Below are 18,103 nucleotides of genomic sequence, written 5' to 3'. Positions count from 1 at the left end.
GGGCAATCTCCAACCACACATCTCCTGAATCAACATTGTTAAATACAAGTGGCAAGAGAAGTGTATGTACTGAAAAACTGGAAACAAATGCGGAGATAAGCGGAGAGCATATACAGCGCCTAGTATTCCAAAATGGTCACCAATCTGGTACTAACCAGGCTCATCGTAGCTTAACTTTGGTGATCTGATGAGAACCGGTGTGTCAACCCGATTATGTTGTGATACAGCGAAACAATACTTTATGCGGATGATATATATACATATATATATATTTATAATATATAATATACATAATATATATATAATATATATATAATATATATAATATATATATATATTATATATGATATATATAATATATATATATAATATAATATATAATATATATGATATATATAATATAATATATATATAATATATATGATATATATATAATATAATATATATAATATACATATAATATAATATATATATAATATATATATAATATATATAATATATATATAATATATAATATATAATATATATAATATATATAATATAATATATATAATATATATATAATATATATATAATATATATATAATATATATATATATAATATATATAATATATATAATATATATAATATATATATAATATATATATATAATATAATATATATATATAATATAATATATATATAATATAATATATATATATAATATATATAATATATATAATATATAACATTATATATAATATATATATAATATATATAATATATATATAATATATATATAAAATAATATATATAAATATGATATAATATAATATATATATAATATGATATAATATATATATATATAATATGATATAATATATATATAATATGATATAATATATATATATAATATAATATATATAATATGATATAATATAATATATATATAATATGATATAATATAATACATATATAATATGATATAATATATATATAATATGATATAATATAATATATATATAATATGATATAATATAATATATATATAATATGATATAATATAATATATATATAATATGATATAATATAATATATATATATATATATATGTAAAATTCATTCATTCATTTATGCATATAAATGTATTTATACTTAATGGATAAGCAAAAATATAAAGTGATTGACCGTAGTCAATGGTGAACTGAAGCCTCCCTTTTCACTGATTACTCTAACCATTATGCCAAAGTATAGAAACAACTCCGGTTATAAAGATATAAAAGCTGTTTTTAACTATGTCATTTCCGCGGCACACCAGTGATCATTCAGCGACACATTAATTGGGAACCACTCTTTTAGAGGATAATACGTGTGGTTATAGAATTGTGAAATTTCAACTCACCGACATTTTCATCGGAGCGTTTTATTACATCCGGTTGATTGATGGCATCCACAAGGGTCATCGTAGCTTTGTCCATGGTGTTCAGTAAACTACTGGCAGACTGTACCTTCTCTTCAGCGCTCATCTTTTTCCATACCTTCGATTTATTCGTGGACATCATGTTGCTGCTCACTTTCACCACGTCCTTGGTAAATAAATGAATTAATAATGAAATCAAAACGGATCATCAAGTCCACAGAATCAAACACATTTTAATATCCGTTCGTATAAACTTTAGTTTTACTTCGTTGTCTCTCTTTAACCAAAATACTTTTTGATGTTTGTGCGGGATATGACAGGTGCTTATTTATATACATTTAACTCATTGATTATTCCTATAATGAACACATACTCACGCACATATGTTCTTCGTATTAACAACCGAGGAGGAATACTCCAAAAGGAGGGGGTAACCTATTTCTTTTACTCTTTTGATTGGCAATAGATCCGTAAGCAAACTACTCAGTAAAAGTCGGAGTGCGTAAAATACGAGCCAGGACCACCAACAAAACTTGAACAAAACATTCAACTACTTGCTCTTCATGGATGAGCTTAAGCTGTATACCAACTCAGACAAGGACGTAAATCGACCCTTGCAGATTGTACATACCTTCTTCAAATATATAGGAATTTATTTTGGCAGGGACAAGTGCTTCATTAGAGTTTGGAAAAAGATCAAAAGGGAAAACATGCTGCCTAATGAAGATACCGACATCAATAACCCAGAAGAGTAGTAACAATACAAATGTCTTGGCATAGAAAATAACGATTTAATTCGACGTGAATACCCTCGACAAACTCGACAAGCAGCTAAATCCCACCCCTTCACAGTAGAGATCCATAGGTGTAAGAATGCCTTCTACTCCAATAGTTTCCTCCCCAAAACTGGTAGACTTTGGAACCCCCTTCCGGGATTCTGCTTTCCCAACTGTACTGACATGCAGAGGTTCAAGTGTAATGTGAACAGACATCTTGCTACTCATATCCCTTCATAATACCCCTGCAACTTATGTCCCCGACAGTAACCCGCTACTTCAAAGTGGCACTGTGCTTTGGGGTGAAAATTGTAATAAAAAAAAAATTCAGCATGCAAAGATGAGAGAAAAATTGGGAATGAATATATATATACCGTGTAGGGGAAATCTGTCAAACATAGCTTACAAACAAAAACATGATGGCTGCTATTAAACAACTAACTATGCCTGAGATAACTTACAGTTTTGGCATTGTTGATTAGCCACAAATAGACATAAACAGACTAGACACTAAAACGAGGAAAATGTTTACACTGTGCAGAACCATACACAGAAACCAGCGTCTGCCTAGACTGCATCTGCCCAGAGAAGGTATGGCTTTCTCAGAAGTTGACCATCGACATCGTATCACTATTGTGAGCATCGGACAATATCTGATGAGCTCCCAGAATTAAAAACTCATGATGATACATCAGCACCACTGAAACAAGAGCCAGCAGAACGACCTCTTTTACTAAACTGGCCAAACATTTTGAACAAGACTATCACGAATGAGACAGAATGAGAAAACAGCGGAAATAGACCAAAAGAGTCGCCAAAAAAAAAAAAAAATAAATAAAAAATACACAAGGATCTTCCATTGCAAAATAACCGGAAGAATGGGCCAACCAACAGAATGTCAAATATTTTCTGGCTGAAATAATCCAGGACGTTACAGGGAAGGAAGTCTCTGTAGACTGCCTAAAAAGAGGATCGCCCCTCTGTGATCAGAAGAGGATTATACTTGCTGCCTAATATCAATGCTTGATGGCCAATGCTTTTAAGAAGATGAGTGGTACAGGTTCTGTCACACTAAAATAGTAGTAGTCACCTGATATCCAATTGTAAGGTTCTTCTGGAAGACGGTTATTATACGATACGACACAATCGAGAGTGTCCATATCTCCACTAAGGGATCTGTAAAATGTTGGATATCGAATATAGCAGCAAGTTCTTAGAACATATACCAGAAAGAACATTTGGAAATAAGTCCTGCAGTATCCACTATCACTATGCAATTCTTAGACCTGCGTACCTTAAAAACACAGCTATTGAACCTAGCATAGTGATATGGATCAAGAAGAATAAAGTAGCAACCTTGGTAGAAGTTAGTGTCAACAATGAGTTAAACGGAGCTGACATGGAAAAGCGAAATACATAAGTCTGATGAAGGACATAAAACCAGAAACTGAAGTCTTAGGGAAATGTCCACCATGCCTGTAATTATAGGAGCAACTGGACTCATGAAATTATTTTAAAAAATTGGCACATATACTCGGTGAATCAATTACAAGATAGATATAAACAATTGCACTTAAATGGACGGTTAGAATCTTAAAAAAAGATTTCTCGACTTGAATGTATGAGAGAGAGCGGGTGAATGTCTGACACCCGGTAGGATACCCTATTCCAGCCCAAACAAAATGAAAATAAAATTAAAATATAAAACAAGGCATTAAAATCAACAGTTGAAGTCTTTTAATTTTCCAATGGAAATTTTATTTTGTGGCAAGATGCTCCTATTTATAATTTGTTTTTGACTTTCGTAAGACTGTTGGATTCTGATCTAAGTGGATTTATTCACATGAAGACTGCTTATTTGTAGTTTATTTATTAACAAATTCATTGACAGGATTTTGTCATTGGATTCATGGATCTCATTTTCAATATTCTTTTACCATTTTAAATAACTTTTCGAACATCGAATTTTTCAATTGTTATGCTAACTAGTATTTTTTTTTGCAATTCTTTACTTTTATTTGCTACTTATTCCCCCTGAAAAGAAAAACCTCTAATGTTTGAAACTATTGAAGCAAAGAAAATCAGAAAATCTTTCGTTATATTCTTTATTTTTTAACTTTTGACGAATTAATAAATTATATAAATTTTTGGAATTCATCATTTTTTTTGTCATTCATATATATTTTATCTCTCTGTCTCTCTCTCCTCTCTCTCTCTTTATATATATATATATATATATATATATATATATATATATATATATATATATATATATGTTTGTTCATGTAAGTATAACTATTCAGCGATACGGGAGATTAATTGGCACACCGACAAAATAATGTTCCAACGAAAGAAATTTTTCAATATTTTTAAAGGTTTTCAAGAAAGTTCCAACTCTCTCTCTCTCTCTCTCTCATATATATATATATATATATATATATATATATATATATATATATATATATATATATATATATAATGTGTGTGCGTGTGTGTGTCAGGTTTTTATTTTTTTATACTCTTTTTTACCCCAAACAAAGCGTATTGTCATTGTGTGTAGCTAGAGACTGTGAGGAGTTGAGCAGGGAGGGGCGTGATTTTGCTACTTGCCAGGATGGTCGGGAATATGTATGTCGAGTATGTAGAGACATGTTTATGTCCGAATACTTTTTGAACAGTCTTAATTCATTTGAAGTAAACGAATGTTTAATTCCCTAAATGTTTCTGATATTAAAGATGTACCTTCAGTCTTAGTACTTTATGAACACACCAAGAATTGTATTTAACATATATAACCAGACAAACGCAAGACGCCCTCTTTTACTCTTGAGGTCCCTAGATGCTGGAAAGCCTTATACTCTAATAGTTTATTGCCTCGAACTGCTAGGGTTTGGAATTCCCTCCCGTTCACCTGCTTCGTGACTGCACTAACCTGTAGAAATTTAAATGTATTGTGAACAGACATTTCGTTGCTCAACTCCCCACAGTCCCTTGTTTGACATGATCCTAAATTGTGGTCCCTTACGTTCAATTGGCCATGTACCTTGTTTGGGGTAATGAAAAAGAGTTTTAAAAAAGATAAGATTAATGCAATTCTTGTCGTACAATTTTCTAAATTTTAAAGCTAATATAATTTTTGTCTGAATACTTTTTGAACAGTCTTAGATCATTTGAATGAAGGCGAATTTTGTTTAATTTTTCATATCAAAAAGTGCAGATTCAGTCTTAATACTTTATGAACACATCTCAACTAGTATTTAACTTGTTGCACAGTGTAATCCAAGCTTTGACGTGGGTCGTTTGATAACATAAAGAGTTTCATCTGTCTACCGAGTATTGTCTCCCGTATATTTCATGCAATACATCGACTCACAACATAACACGTGACGTAAAATGTCCGTTCGTCTTCAGCGATAACTGCATTAGTTGATTTGTCCTAATCGGACTGAGATAAGTGGTTATTTGCGCTTTCACATTTGATGCCTCTGAAATTGTGCACTTCGGCACACGTGACGCTAAATATGGTTTCATCTGCCGTCGAACGCTACTCAAAATTATGGACGTCATTTCGACGCTCAAAGGTCACGCCTCCATTTTAATATGAGGTGATTTTTCGTACGAGGTCTTCGAAAGGGCAACTAGATATAATTTGCGGAATAGAATGCCGAAACAGGGTAAATATGAGAGTATTTTTTTTTTTAAATAAGGAATTTCGAAAATTTAAAGAGAATAGCTATACTTTATACATTGGCTTTTCGGATAGGCAATTTTAATCATAAAGTGTGAATTTAAAGGACAAATACTTTCATTACCTTAAGCTGCCATCATTATTCAATTAGTTTTTGATTTCGAAAGAAATTTCTATTGACTTGAGAAAAGCGTATCTCTCTGTGTATCAACAAAACGCTTTTGGAATATTAGATCTAGTAACGTAAAATTTGATAGAAATAAAATTATCTATTTTCTAAGTGGATTAACCTAAGGTTGTCTATATATCTATCTATCTCAAATATATATGATTATATACGAACAATCAATCTATATTTATTTATATATGCATATAATGTAAGAGCACGATTAATGGTTACTTTTAACAACAGAACATAAATAAATACACAATAGAATCGGACACTCCAATGACCACTTTCTTCACTGTTAAAACATCTGTATGTTTGGTTGTTCATGTGTAAAATAAACGGACCATGAAGTTGTATATAGTTTTTGAAAAATGAATACAGAATTGGTCATTGAAGTTTAGCAGTCTCTCGTTTTCTTGTGATATATATATATATATATATATATATATATATATATATATATAGAGAGAGAGAGAGAGAGATACTCTACCTTGATTCAACTAGTGTATAATATTGTAATGTCTTTATGTAAGCATTTGAAGAAAGAGTGGCTTTTTATAAGCGTTACCTTCTAATGTATATAGGTATGTATGCACACATTGCAAACACATATCAAAATTCATATATATATATATATATATATATATATATATATAATACATGTATACACAAACAAACAGACAGGAACTGCAACTTACGTTGGTGTTCCTGTTTTAAAACAACAACAACAACAACAGAAAAAGAGGACTTACTTTGACGAGAACGTCGACGTCGCCCGGTTCATCGATTGGAACGTATTTTAGGGAGCTAGTCAGGATGTCAAAATACTGCGAAGCGACGGCAAAGTCTTCAATGCTCATGTCCTTGGTCTCGGTCACTTCAGCCAGGGCATTTGAGATCTGCACAGAGTCTTTGCTGGTACCACCCCGCAATTGGCGTTCAGCCTGTACACAAGAACGAGAAAAGTATATATATATATATATATATATATATATATATATATATATATATATATATATATATATATATATATATATATAAGAGCAAACATTAATAAAACATGTAAAAAAAAACACTTTGAAAAAGAGTTAAAACATATTTAATCTGAAAAGGAAACATTTGATAAGAGGATAGTCCTTAATCCGTGGATTTTATATATATATATATAAAATATATTTTAGTCATCGACATACAGACCTGTTTCGTTGTTTCACAACTCATCAGTGCCGCTAGACTAACACCTCTCCCAAGCCGAGGATCGAACCTAGAACCGTCGTGATGACAGTCGGCAGTCCTACCCCCTGACTACGGAATCGGTGGCCGAAATTAAACTGTCCGAACGTATATTTAAATAAACATCCGTCCGCTACTCGTAGAGGGCTCAAACGTTTGTTTGTAAACAATATATATATACGAAAACATCTGCAGTTAGATGAGGTATACATGTATGTTGATATAATAAAATAAATGCCAGGCATTTTACTCGTTAAATAAAGGAAATAATAAAATAAAGCTTCATTCGATAAACGAATGGATTCTCTAGTCATCTCTTTATTTTCCCCTCAAAAATAAAAGTCGTTACTACCTGTTTAACGTTAACGAACATGTTTATTTGGTGCTAGTGCCTTATCGATCCGCGCTTTTTAAAAAATAGTATTTTCAAGTTGAATTAAAGCTTTATGACATCTGTTTTTATTAAATTTTAAGGTTAAAGTACAGAATAGGTACAAATCACCTAAACCCCTGTCCATGTTAAGAATGGCTTTCTAAATAATAAGTACCTTTTTTTTATAACGATGACTCATACAGTAATATGACGTATTTTAACATGTTTTTACTCGGTTTTCATACTTGCAAAGAGTCATTTTAGGAACTTATTCATTGATATTTTAAGGAGCTTATTCCTTGATATTTTAAGGAACTTACTCCTTGATATTTTAAGGAACTTACTCCTTGATATTTTAAGGAACTTATTCCTTGATATTTTAAGGAACTTATTCCTTGATATTTTAAGGAACTTACTCCTTGATATTTTAAGGAACTTATTCCTTGATATTTTAAGGAACTTATTGATATTTTAAGGAACTTATTCCTTGACATCTTTTCTGTCTCGCTGCTATGTTATCGTTCTGATCTTTTACCATAACGTGCCAAAACAAGGAGGCAACTCATTTACGATCAACGCCCCCTGCTCCAATTCCTATATATAATTTGCGTTGTGTTTATTTGTGGTAAACATTCGCATCAAATGATGATGCTAGTTGACAGTATCGACTTACGTCGGCAACAAAATCCTTCATTTTAACCGAGGCGCAGTGCAAAATGTTGTGGTTCTCTTCCCAGCATGCTGGTTCTTTCATGCACTTCCGGTATGCAAAATCTGAAAGAAAAAAGTTTAAAATGTGTTACTCTGTTCAAACAAACAAATTAATTATCATTATTTTCATAGCAGGTGCACGGTCGAGCTTCAGAGTCCTGTAAAGGAAAACTCGTCCAGTTATAACAACTGCCAATAATTCCCCCCCAGTCTCACTCCCTGTGCCTCTCTCTATCTGTCTCTTCGTCTCTCTCTCTCTACCTTAAACTAAATAAAAATTCCGTGAACAAAGTTTCTTTCCTAGAACTACTAGTCTGTGGAATAAAATGCCGTGGGGCTGATTTTTAGCTGACTAAAACATGATCGTTTTCAACTTTAATGTAAACAAATCTTTGTTGAGCTGTACCATTAAATAATCGCATTCTGCCAGACTTCAACTATCATTCTTAATTACCACGGTATTATATCACCAGGCATTCATTAATCCTTATCCTCAAGTGGTAATTAAGCCGTGATAAATGGCAATTCTTATTAAAAAGCATCTATATATTATATATCTCTTAGTCTGTCAATCTGTCCGTTCTACTTTTTCTCAGAAACTCCTTGGCTAATCTAGCTGAAATCTTATACGGATCTCTATTATGATAAGGTGCAGCGAACTAAGTATTATGGCATTCGTTCGTCAATAAAGTTATGCAGTACTTACTTATTCCCGAAGGACATGGTACCATTGCTGTGGTTCCTGCCTCAATGCGCGGCCATCTTATATCCATTCGCACCTCTTCGGGACAGAAGCCTTTTTCTTGAACGTACACCTTTTTCCCTAGAGAGTAAATACACACGTCTTTAGGGACGCGAGAAGGCAGGGAATAGGTTGATTCCTTATCATCGGTTGTCGGGCGGGTCGGGTACATATCATCCGTATTCAAAAGTGATGTCATGATGCGGCTAGAATCCTTGTCGGCAGCTGACCAATCTTTGTGACTTGTGTGCGACGAAGCAGGGGCTGTTGTATCAGGACGTCGGGTTCGGGCTGTATTCGCTGCAAAAGATAAAACGAAAATATATCCATCTTAACCATAAAAAACTCAACTAAAGCAAATTGATTAACGGATTCAAATGAAAAACAATATCACAAGAAGCAATATCACAAGAAGATATTTTTTAATCATCAGAATTGATGCGTCATTTGAGCCATCCGATTATTTCGAGTTTCATGCTAAAATAACTAATAATCTCTTATGATATGTATATCAGCTTATACCATAACAATTTGTATCTGTCGCTTCGAATACTCTTGGGTGCCTTGACAGAATTCAGAATCGACTTCAAAATTTTAGTGTGTGTGTGTGTGTGGGGGGGGGTGATCTGTTTGATTCCTTAGCACCTCTTTCTAACAGAAGGGAGGTTACTAGTCTCTCTACTCGATCGTTATTTCTATAGTAGGTGCTCGCCTGAATTCAAGTATTTGCGGCCTTCTTGTAAGACATTCATAGCAAGAACTCGTCTAGCTAAAACAACGAAGAAAAAATTTTCCTTTCTTCCCCGATTTGCTCAGCGTCAATGTTTCTTCACGAAAAATTCCCGTTGATGGCACACGTTGCAACGGTACTGCTGAATTTTACCCAATGTCAGTCTGTCAGTCAGTCTGTCAGTCAGTCTGTCAGTCTGTGAGTAACTCATTTTGTTAGATAGAAATCAAGTTTAAGGAGTAAGCATTAGTCATTAGTGTCTTCTTCCTGGGATAATTCTTTCGAAAGAATAACCCAGCAAGCGTCTTTCTTTGTGCCTTCCCTGCATGAGACGTTTTGTTCGTTAAAAAGACGATGGAGAACCACTAGACGATCTGGCTACACATGAAACACAACGATGAAAAAAATAAAAAATAAAAAAGAGAAACATGTAGAAACACCCGCGCACAGATTTGGTTTCTTGATTTCTCATGGCTGAAAACAATACAAATTGTCCTGGCGAGATCAAACATTTTTTTTTCAAACTTTTCCAAAATACGCCATTTTAGTGCAAATAATATAGTAAAACAATAAAAAAAACAAAAAAAAAAAACAGATGCAGTAATCAGAATCCAAGATCAATAAGTCAGATTAGCTGCTATTTAGGTCTGACTTTTAAAATCTCAAAATATAACTTTATATGTTAGTTGAGATTGAATGAAAAAAAAAAAAAACTTACGTGGAGATCTCTCACAAATGTAAGGCCTGGGTGTTTCACATATTTTATCGTTAAGTTTTCCTTGGAAGTTAAACTCTACACAGTCCTCCGTACCTAGTCCGTTGTTCGGCTCTCCAGGTGCCCAGGGACTGTTGAGAAGAAACTTGGCATTAGTATAAACATCATCATTATCAACGGCATCGGATTAAATAAATATATATAATAGTCTGCTTATCTAAAATATTCAATTAGTATTAAAAATATATTTTAGAGAAAAAATCCCCAAAACACTGTGGAAAGCACATGTCTCGATGTACTGTTTTCCCTTGGTGTAAATAGGTTTTAACACGAAGTAATTGGCAATCAACCAACATAATGGCCTGGCGTATGAATACACTTTGTTGGACTAGTTCTTTCCGTTTACACAGATAGAATCGAATGGCATCAGAAATCAAACATGCTAAGTTTTGCACTGTACAACGTACCAGCACAGAATGGAATGAAGTGTAATTGTATGTTTTTAATTTGTTTCTCGGTACTGCCAAAATAAAAGGCATTTTCTATTAGACAATAATATTGTCTGCTTTTTTTTTTTAGATGAGGATTGGTTATTCGTATTATTTGGATTGTCCGGACTACTGTTCTCATCTTGAGTGTTATTCTCATAACGTTTCTGTCGATGTAATCTTCAACAGATATCTTTTCGAACTCAGGAGATATTTCTGTCAGACTCTGAAATCTGCACGGAATTTCAAACGGAACTCTTTATTTAATCCATGCGAATAGAATCCTCTCGTTCTTTAACTTGGCATGAATCCTAGCTAATTCGCTATTTCATTTTGAATCTTTAACATGCATAAGTGTAACATTTACAACTGAATTATACTAAGTGGTTTATCCGCTACGCCACAGAAAATTCTAATATAAATTGTAAAAGCCTTAAACGTGCTGGTTTTCATAATAAAATTGTCCTCAAGGCCTGTGACGTAGTGAATAAAGTCTTGGTAAGATTCAGTTGTAAAAGTTATACTTCTGGAGGTTGAAGGTTCAACCTTCAAAATACATTTGTGAATTATTTAAGATTTCTACTCAGTCATGGCTGAGAAAAACGAGAGTATGCTACCCACGTGGATTAAATAAATGGTTTCGTTTTAAATTCCATGCAGATTCCTGAGTTCGACAGAAATATTCACGAGTTCGAAAAAAGACACTTGAAGAAGGTCGAAGGTTACATGGAGCGAAACGTTATGAAAATGACACTCAAGATTAGAACAGTAGTCCGAAAAATACAAATAACACGAATTGTGCACTTTTTTCTTCCTGTGAACCTGGTTAAACATGGAATTAGAGGAACTGTTGATCTCAGCTAAAACTTTAATTATTATAGATTCATCCATTTAGTGAACACATTATCATTGTTAGAGAGTATTGAAAAATAAATAAATAAAATAAATCAAGAATGGTTTTACTAATTTTAAATATTCACTTAAGCTTAAACGGAATATAAACCGATTCAATTTAAAAGTAAGTCAACAACAAGCGTTGTTAACTCGGATGTAATTTCCTGTTATTAAACTTTTCTAGTTAATATAACATTCAGCGAGAGTTTCAGTTTCTCAGGTTTATCAATTTATTTATTAAATTATGAAGTTAAGAATGGCTTTCGAAATAATACAATTATTATTTTTAGTACAGTCCGTAAACTGCAGCGGTACCAAAAAATCCAAACCATTTATTTGATTATTTATATTAATAAAAGAAACTATTTCAAATAAAATAAACAAAGACATTTTATATATTTCCTTAAAGAATTAAACCTTCTATTTCATCGCTTATTTTTTTTATAAAATAAATTATTTTGGTTACTAGTTTTAGACTTTTACTTGGACATACAAACTCAGACAGCTGCTCTTTATTTTTACCTGAACATAAAAGCACATACATATACAGCTGCTGTTTATATGATATACATAGCAGTTGTATATGTATGTGTTTGTATGTCCAGATAAAAGTCTAAATCTACCAACCAAAGACCCACAAAGTTTACATTTTCTTGATTAGCTTTGCTTCGGATGTAAAATATCTAAAATTTAGAAATTTATATAGATTGTCCCTAAAACAGAGGGAAGGGGTCTTTTTCCAGCTATTGGATATATTAACTAATGGAACTCCAAATTTCTCAAGTAATCTCTAAAAACGTGTGTGTATATGTGTGCGTATGTCTAGAGAGAGAAATGGGTTGGGTAGAGAGGGTTTGGAGATAGGAAATGGGAACCGGTAGAGAAAAAGATATGTTACAATTTTACTCCAGGCAACGTCGGGTAGCCGTGCTAGTTTAAAATAAATATTGGTAAAAAAAACTTTTTTTTTTTACCTAAAATAAATGGGTGACTAGTTTTCGGCAATCACCGCTTGGCTCCGTAGCACTTCCTGTTTTTAGTCGGCTAACATTCCGATTTGCCATTAAAATCTATTTTGTGCCGAAAACGCCATAAATATTTCGTGTTTGTACTTACGTTTTTGTTTCGTTGAATTCAGAGTTATCCGTCCATTTCCAATATTCGCCTATATACCGAAGTCCAATCCACCAGGAACCTTGTGAAATATCCGTAATGATGCTCATCAAGCGGGTTTGCAAAAAATACTACAAAGATAGAAATCAACGATAATATATTACATACATATAACCAATCTATTTAATAACACGCTAAGAAAGTCTGCGTTCGTACGTACGTAAATATATTCACACATAGTTACACGCACAATATATCCCCCCATACATACATATATATATATATTAGACTAGACTACTCAAGTCCCGGCGTTGCCAGGGAATTCAGAGTCAGTTACAGAATTTCCATACCCCAAGTCCAAAACTTAAGCTAGAATTAATGATGAATAATACTAAATGATAATGATGTAAATACAAAGATAAATAATAACAATTGTAATAGCACTACAATTACTACTCATTGTTATAACATTATTGATAATAATAAAAATAAAAAGAGTAATACTGAGAAAAATATAATACAAATAATAATGATAATATAGATAGCATTATTTAAAATGATACGAATGGAACCAGTAATAAAAGTGATACTAATAACATTAAATAAGAAAATAAAAAAAATACTCATAACATTAATTAAGAAAATAAAAAATAGTAAAGATAATGTTAGAAAGGAAACGATAAGAATGTTAATACTAATAGAAATGACAGTATGACAAATAATGCGTATAAGAATAACTGTAACGGTAATACAGACAATACTAAAAATAAACAGATTAGTAATAATAGAACAAAAAGAAATATTACTAATAAAACTGCTACTTAACTATATATTAATACGCTAGCGTGTGTGTTATTTTGTGTGTCACGCTTACATTTTTTTTCATCTGATTGACTGTTGTTTAATTGTCTACAATTCTTAAGAAGTTTTGGTTTCGGTTTCGATTATACTTGATGGCATCTGTTTTTTATAAATAATTTTACCAAAAATTCTTCATAAGTTTCGGTTTCGATTACAGCTAAAGGAACTCAAGTTTATATATATATATATATATATATATATATATATATATATATATATATATATATATATATTCTTCATAAGTTTTGGTTTCTGTTTTGATTCAAGCTGATGCACCCAAGTCATATTGAGATATATTTTTATTTTTAAATTCCAAACTTTATAATATATAAGAATCGATAGAAAATTGATTCTATAATAATATGTACGAAATCTACATAAATTAAATATCATATTTAAGCGTATTTTACGACCGAGCTACACTGGGGGTCCCTGCTAGCTTAGATAAATACTTTTGCAATTGTAACAAAAGAACTACAATAATATCAGGGCGTCTCCATTTACACTGAACATCCACAGAATGCCAACATAAATATATTGCATATGAAAGCGGCCACTGTGGAATTTACACACGTCCCGCTAGTACTATATTATTACATAATGCATTTTCAAATGTACATGTATGAAATAAATCCACCAAAAAAAAAAAAAAAAAAAAAGAAACCCAACACAAATTTTCAAGCAAATAGAACGTCATTATTGTATGTTTTTTTTTTTTTTTAAATATACGTAATTCTATACTAATTTTGATAGTTTCATATTGACTGAAAGAAGCTACAGGAGCTGCTGAAAATTACCAGTCATGCACATAATCTTTCATGCCTGTATAAATAGGTGTTTTATTAACTGCTTTTAACTTGTTATTAATTTTACTCATTTTTTGTTTGCGAAATTCATTTTCATTTTGATTGTTGAATGTCTACTAGACACTATCCTCGAGTGTCTAAGGTCTCTTTGTATAAAGGTTTAGCAGAACAACCTGCCACACCTATACTTGCCTCTACAAGTACAATCTTACCAAATATTCATGGTAACATAATATTCACTGCCCAAATAAGATCACTTTGGTATGACTACGTAACACTGGCTTATACGAGGAATGGTGCACCTTCTCGAAGTGACGCTGTCGATAGTAACATTCTTCTGAAATCCACTAAAACTAAAAGACCACAACAAATATATACTATAACATAATTAAGTTATCTATAAGTGATAAGAAATTAATTTGCCTCACTTCTTTATGAACTCAACATTTAAAAGGTAAATGACAATTTAATAGAATATTCGAACATCTTTGTATATACTAATATATGAAAGGAACTTTGTATGTGTGTGTATATGTGTGTGTGTTCATTTCCTATGGCCGATTTTTATGATACTCCACACAAAGGTACATTATGTGCTTGGCAGTGTTCTTAGATAGGGTTTGTATAGGAATGTCTTCGATAAGTATCGATAATCGAAATAATCCGATGAACAAAGGAACAGGCTATTTTGACCAAAGTTAACACCTTACACAACCTAACATCACAAGTGCATTTGAGAAGTTTTATTACCACACAAGCCGAAAGGCTCAACATATAAAAATCAACTGTAGGTAATGATAAGAATCCGTTGGAAATGAATGGTTGTTTAAAGCACAATTGCGCCATGATACTTGACTTTTTCATTTTCAACTTAAATTCAAGCAATTATCACTGCACAAGCAGTAAGGTAAAACATATAAAATCAACAGTAGTTTTTTATGTGATAGGGTTCGTTCGAAATGAATATTTCTGTTTAGAACATAATTGAAGGATCATTCTTGACTTTTCATTTGAAACTTCATCATAAGACATTTTATTTAATAAATAATTTTATAAAATCAACAGTAGTTTCTCTAGAGTGCGATGTAGACTACAATGTAATGTGGGTTAAGTCACTGTGGGGAGGCATGTGAAGTTTCCTCCCGGTGCACCGCAATGGGTCCCCAACTAGAGCATGCAAAATCGATTTGATTGAAAAAAATGGGCGATTTCACAGATTTCGATGACAAATGTATAATTCGTGGATCATCATTCAATCCCGGGCAACATGGGGTCGCCTTGCTAGTCTCATGTAGAACAGGAAGTGGCCACTTGATTTCTGAGAACGTCGATTGAAGTAAAATGCAGCAAAAAGTGATAAAGTAAGGTCGTTAAATATGATTCAAATACTTACCGCTTCTCGGCGACTGTTTATAGAAACGAGGTCGGCACCCATGTCGATACAATCAGACTCGGCTTCATCATAAGTCAGTTTGTCGCAGATGAACATGTATTTGTGTCCCCATTTCTCCAACCAGCGACGATTACACCGTTCGTCTAAAAGAGTACGAAAATAAACGAAATAGACACGGGAACAATAACTCATAAAAAAAAAAAAGCAACAACGATAATTAAGCAACAACAGTGACTGAGGCTCAGTAGTTAACTGGTGTACGGAGTTCGAATCCAGTTCGTTCCACAGAAAAACTTTCATTTAAGGATGTTGGCCACCTTAACGGGGTCCTTCCCGGAAGTACCCGATATCTTTCTAAAAAGATTTCTAACTAGAAAGATATCGGAGAAACGAATGTCAACAAAAAAATAGCTAATTCATATGAAATGAATGAATGGTGCTCCACAATAAAAACAACATCTACAAAAATATAGCAAAACGAATACAATAAAAGTAAACTCAAACATAAACCTGACGAAATTCTACGAAATAATCCGTTCTATCTGACAGTCTTCTGGAGATTGAAGGTTCAATCTTCGGTACAGAATGTAATTAAAAATTACAGGGGGGAACTATAAAATAATCGCCTTAGAAAAGACGGCATGATTCCATTTCTGTTTGATAAAAAACGTTTCTGTTTTTTGTTGCAGACTACCTATTAGTTGGCCAGTTGTGTACAAATCGCAAGAGAGATAGCAGAATGACACAATGTTCAACGAACGAAATCGGAGATACGTCGCTGTACAACGCATGCTCTCTACCGATCCAAGTTATGACAACAGGACTATTTCCAGCACCCTCAAAATGCGTCGCTGGATTGCCACAAATAACTGGGACGTGCCCAGAGTGATTAAAACAAAGGTTCCGACTACAGTTATGATCTTTAGTGTGGTGTCAAGTGAGCGCCACATCATGCCGCCTCACATCTACGAAGTCAGCTTGAAAGTCAACACCGAAGTATACCTAAATGTATTGAAGAGTGCGATGATTCACTGGTGCAATCAGATAGCTGCTGGCAGACCTTTGGTGTGACAACAGGACTCGGCGTCAGCCCACGTTCAAAGTTACCTAGACAATTTCAGAAGGAGTGCTACGACTTTGTATCCTTCTCTCACTATTCCCCTACCTCTCCCAACCTGAACTTGTCAGACTACTTCGTTTGGTCCTACGTCGAGAACATCACCAACATGACCTCCCACAACACCAAACCTAGTCCGATAGCCGCCATCCGCCGAGTATATGCCAAGCTCTCGCTGGCGCTTGTGAAAAGGCATGTTCCCAGTTCCGGACCTGCATCGAGGCGGTGATTGAGGCTGAAGGCGACTACATTGAATAGATGCCAGCTCTGCTACATAATCAAGTTACCTGAATTGATTTTTTTCAATAAAATGTTTTAAAATAAAGCTGTAACGTTGTTTTCTGTAGGGCGACATTTTTATCGTTCCACCCTATACTTAAGCCTTTTACTCGGTTATAATTGTTGGAACGAGAACAGTCCCCCCCCGTTAGTTAAATTCCATACGGACTTCAGAGTTCGGCAAGATGCACATGAAAAGTGTCGGAGGTTACAACGGCCGAAACGTTATGAGAATAACATTCAAAATAAGAAAAGTAGTTCGAATAATAATAATTTGTTTTTTTTTATTTTTACCATTTTGTGACATTTATTACGCGATTTAATCCAATCTATTTTTCAATACTGGATATAACTTTAAATTTAGAATATCAAGCATACTGTCCGTGGGCTGCATGTGGCTCTTTGAAAACATATCCGTGGCTTGCACAAATTAGAGTTTAATATCGTAATTTAAGGTCTAAGATTGGAATATTTTGTTTTATATATTTTAACTGTATGAAGTGTTGAACCGTTAGGATTTGCATTTGAGAGTGCTGATAATTGGGCCTGTTGTCGAACTTGGATCGGTAGAGAGCATGAACTGTGCAGCGGCGTATCCCCGATCTCGCTCGTTGA

The 18,103-nt window shown here is 33.1% G+C and overlaps 1 protein-coding gene across 2 annotated transcripts in view; it reads right to left on the bottom strand.

Annotated features, from left to right (window-relative positions):
• Positions 1-18,103, bottom strand: part of LOC145296766 (adhesion G protein-coupled receptor L3-like) — a 183,514-nt gene that overhangs the window by 29,342 nt on the left and 136,069 nt on the right. For both annotated transcript variants that reach the window (XM_080142820.1, XM_080142819.1), the window contains exons 2-8: positions 16,093-16,235; positions 13,036-13,163; positions 10,541-10,668; positions 9,057-9,392; positions 8,313-8,413; positions 6,786-6,977; positions 1,383-1,566 (exon numbers count right to left, since the gene is read on the bottom strand). In XM_080142820.1, coding sequence (XP_079998946.1) covers positions 1,383-1,566; positions 6,786-6,977; positions 8,313-8,413; positions 9,057-9,392; positions 10,541-10,668; positions 13,036-13,163; positions 16,093-16,235 — 1,212 coding nt within the window. The remainder of the gene's footprint in view (positions 1-1,382; positions 1,567-6,785; positions 6,978-8,312; positions 8,414-9,056; positions 9,393-10,540; positions 10,669-13,035; positions 13,164-16,092; positions 16,236-18,103) is intronic.

This window comes from Euprymna scolopes, chromosome 17 (assembly GCF_053919585.1).
Source record: "Euprymna scolopes isolate OS-2025 chromosome 17, ASM5391958v1, whole genome shotgun sequence".
Taxonomy (NCBI): Eukaryota; Metazoa; Mollusca; class Cephalopoda; order Sepiida; family Sepiolidae; genus Euprymna; species Euprymna scolopes.
The sequence above is the reverse complement of the archived record's forward strand: the minus strand, read 5'-3'. Positions and strand labels throughout refer to the sequence as shown.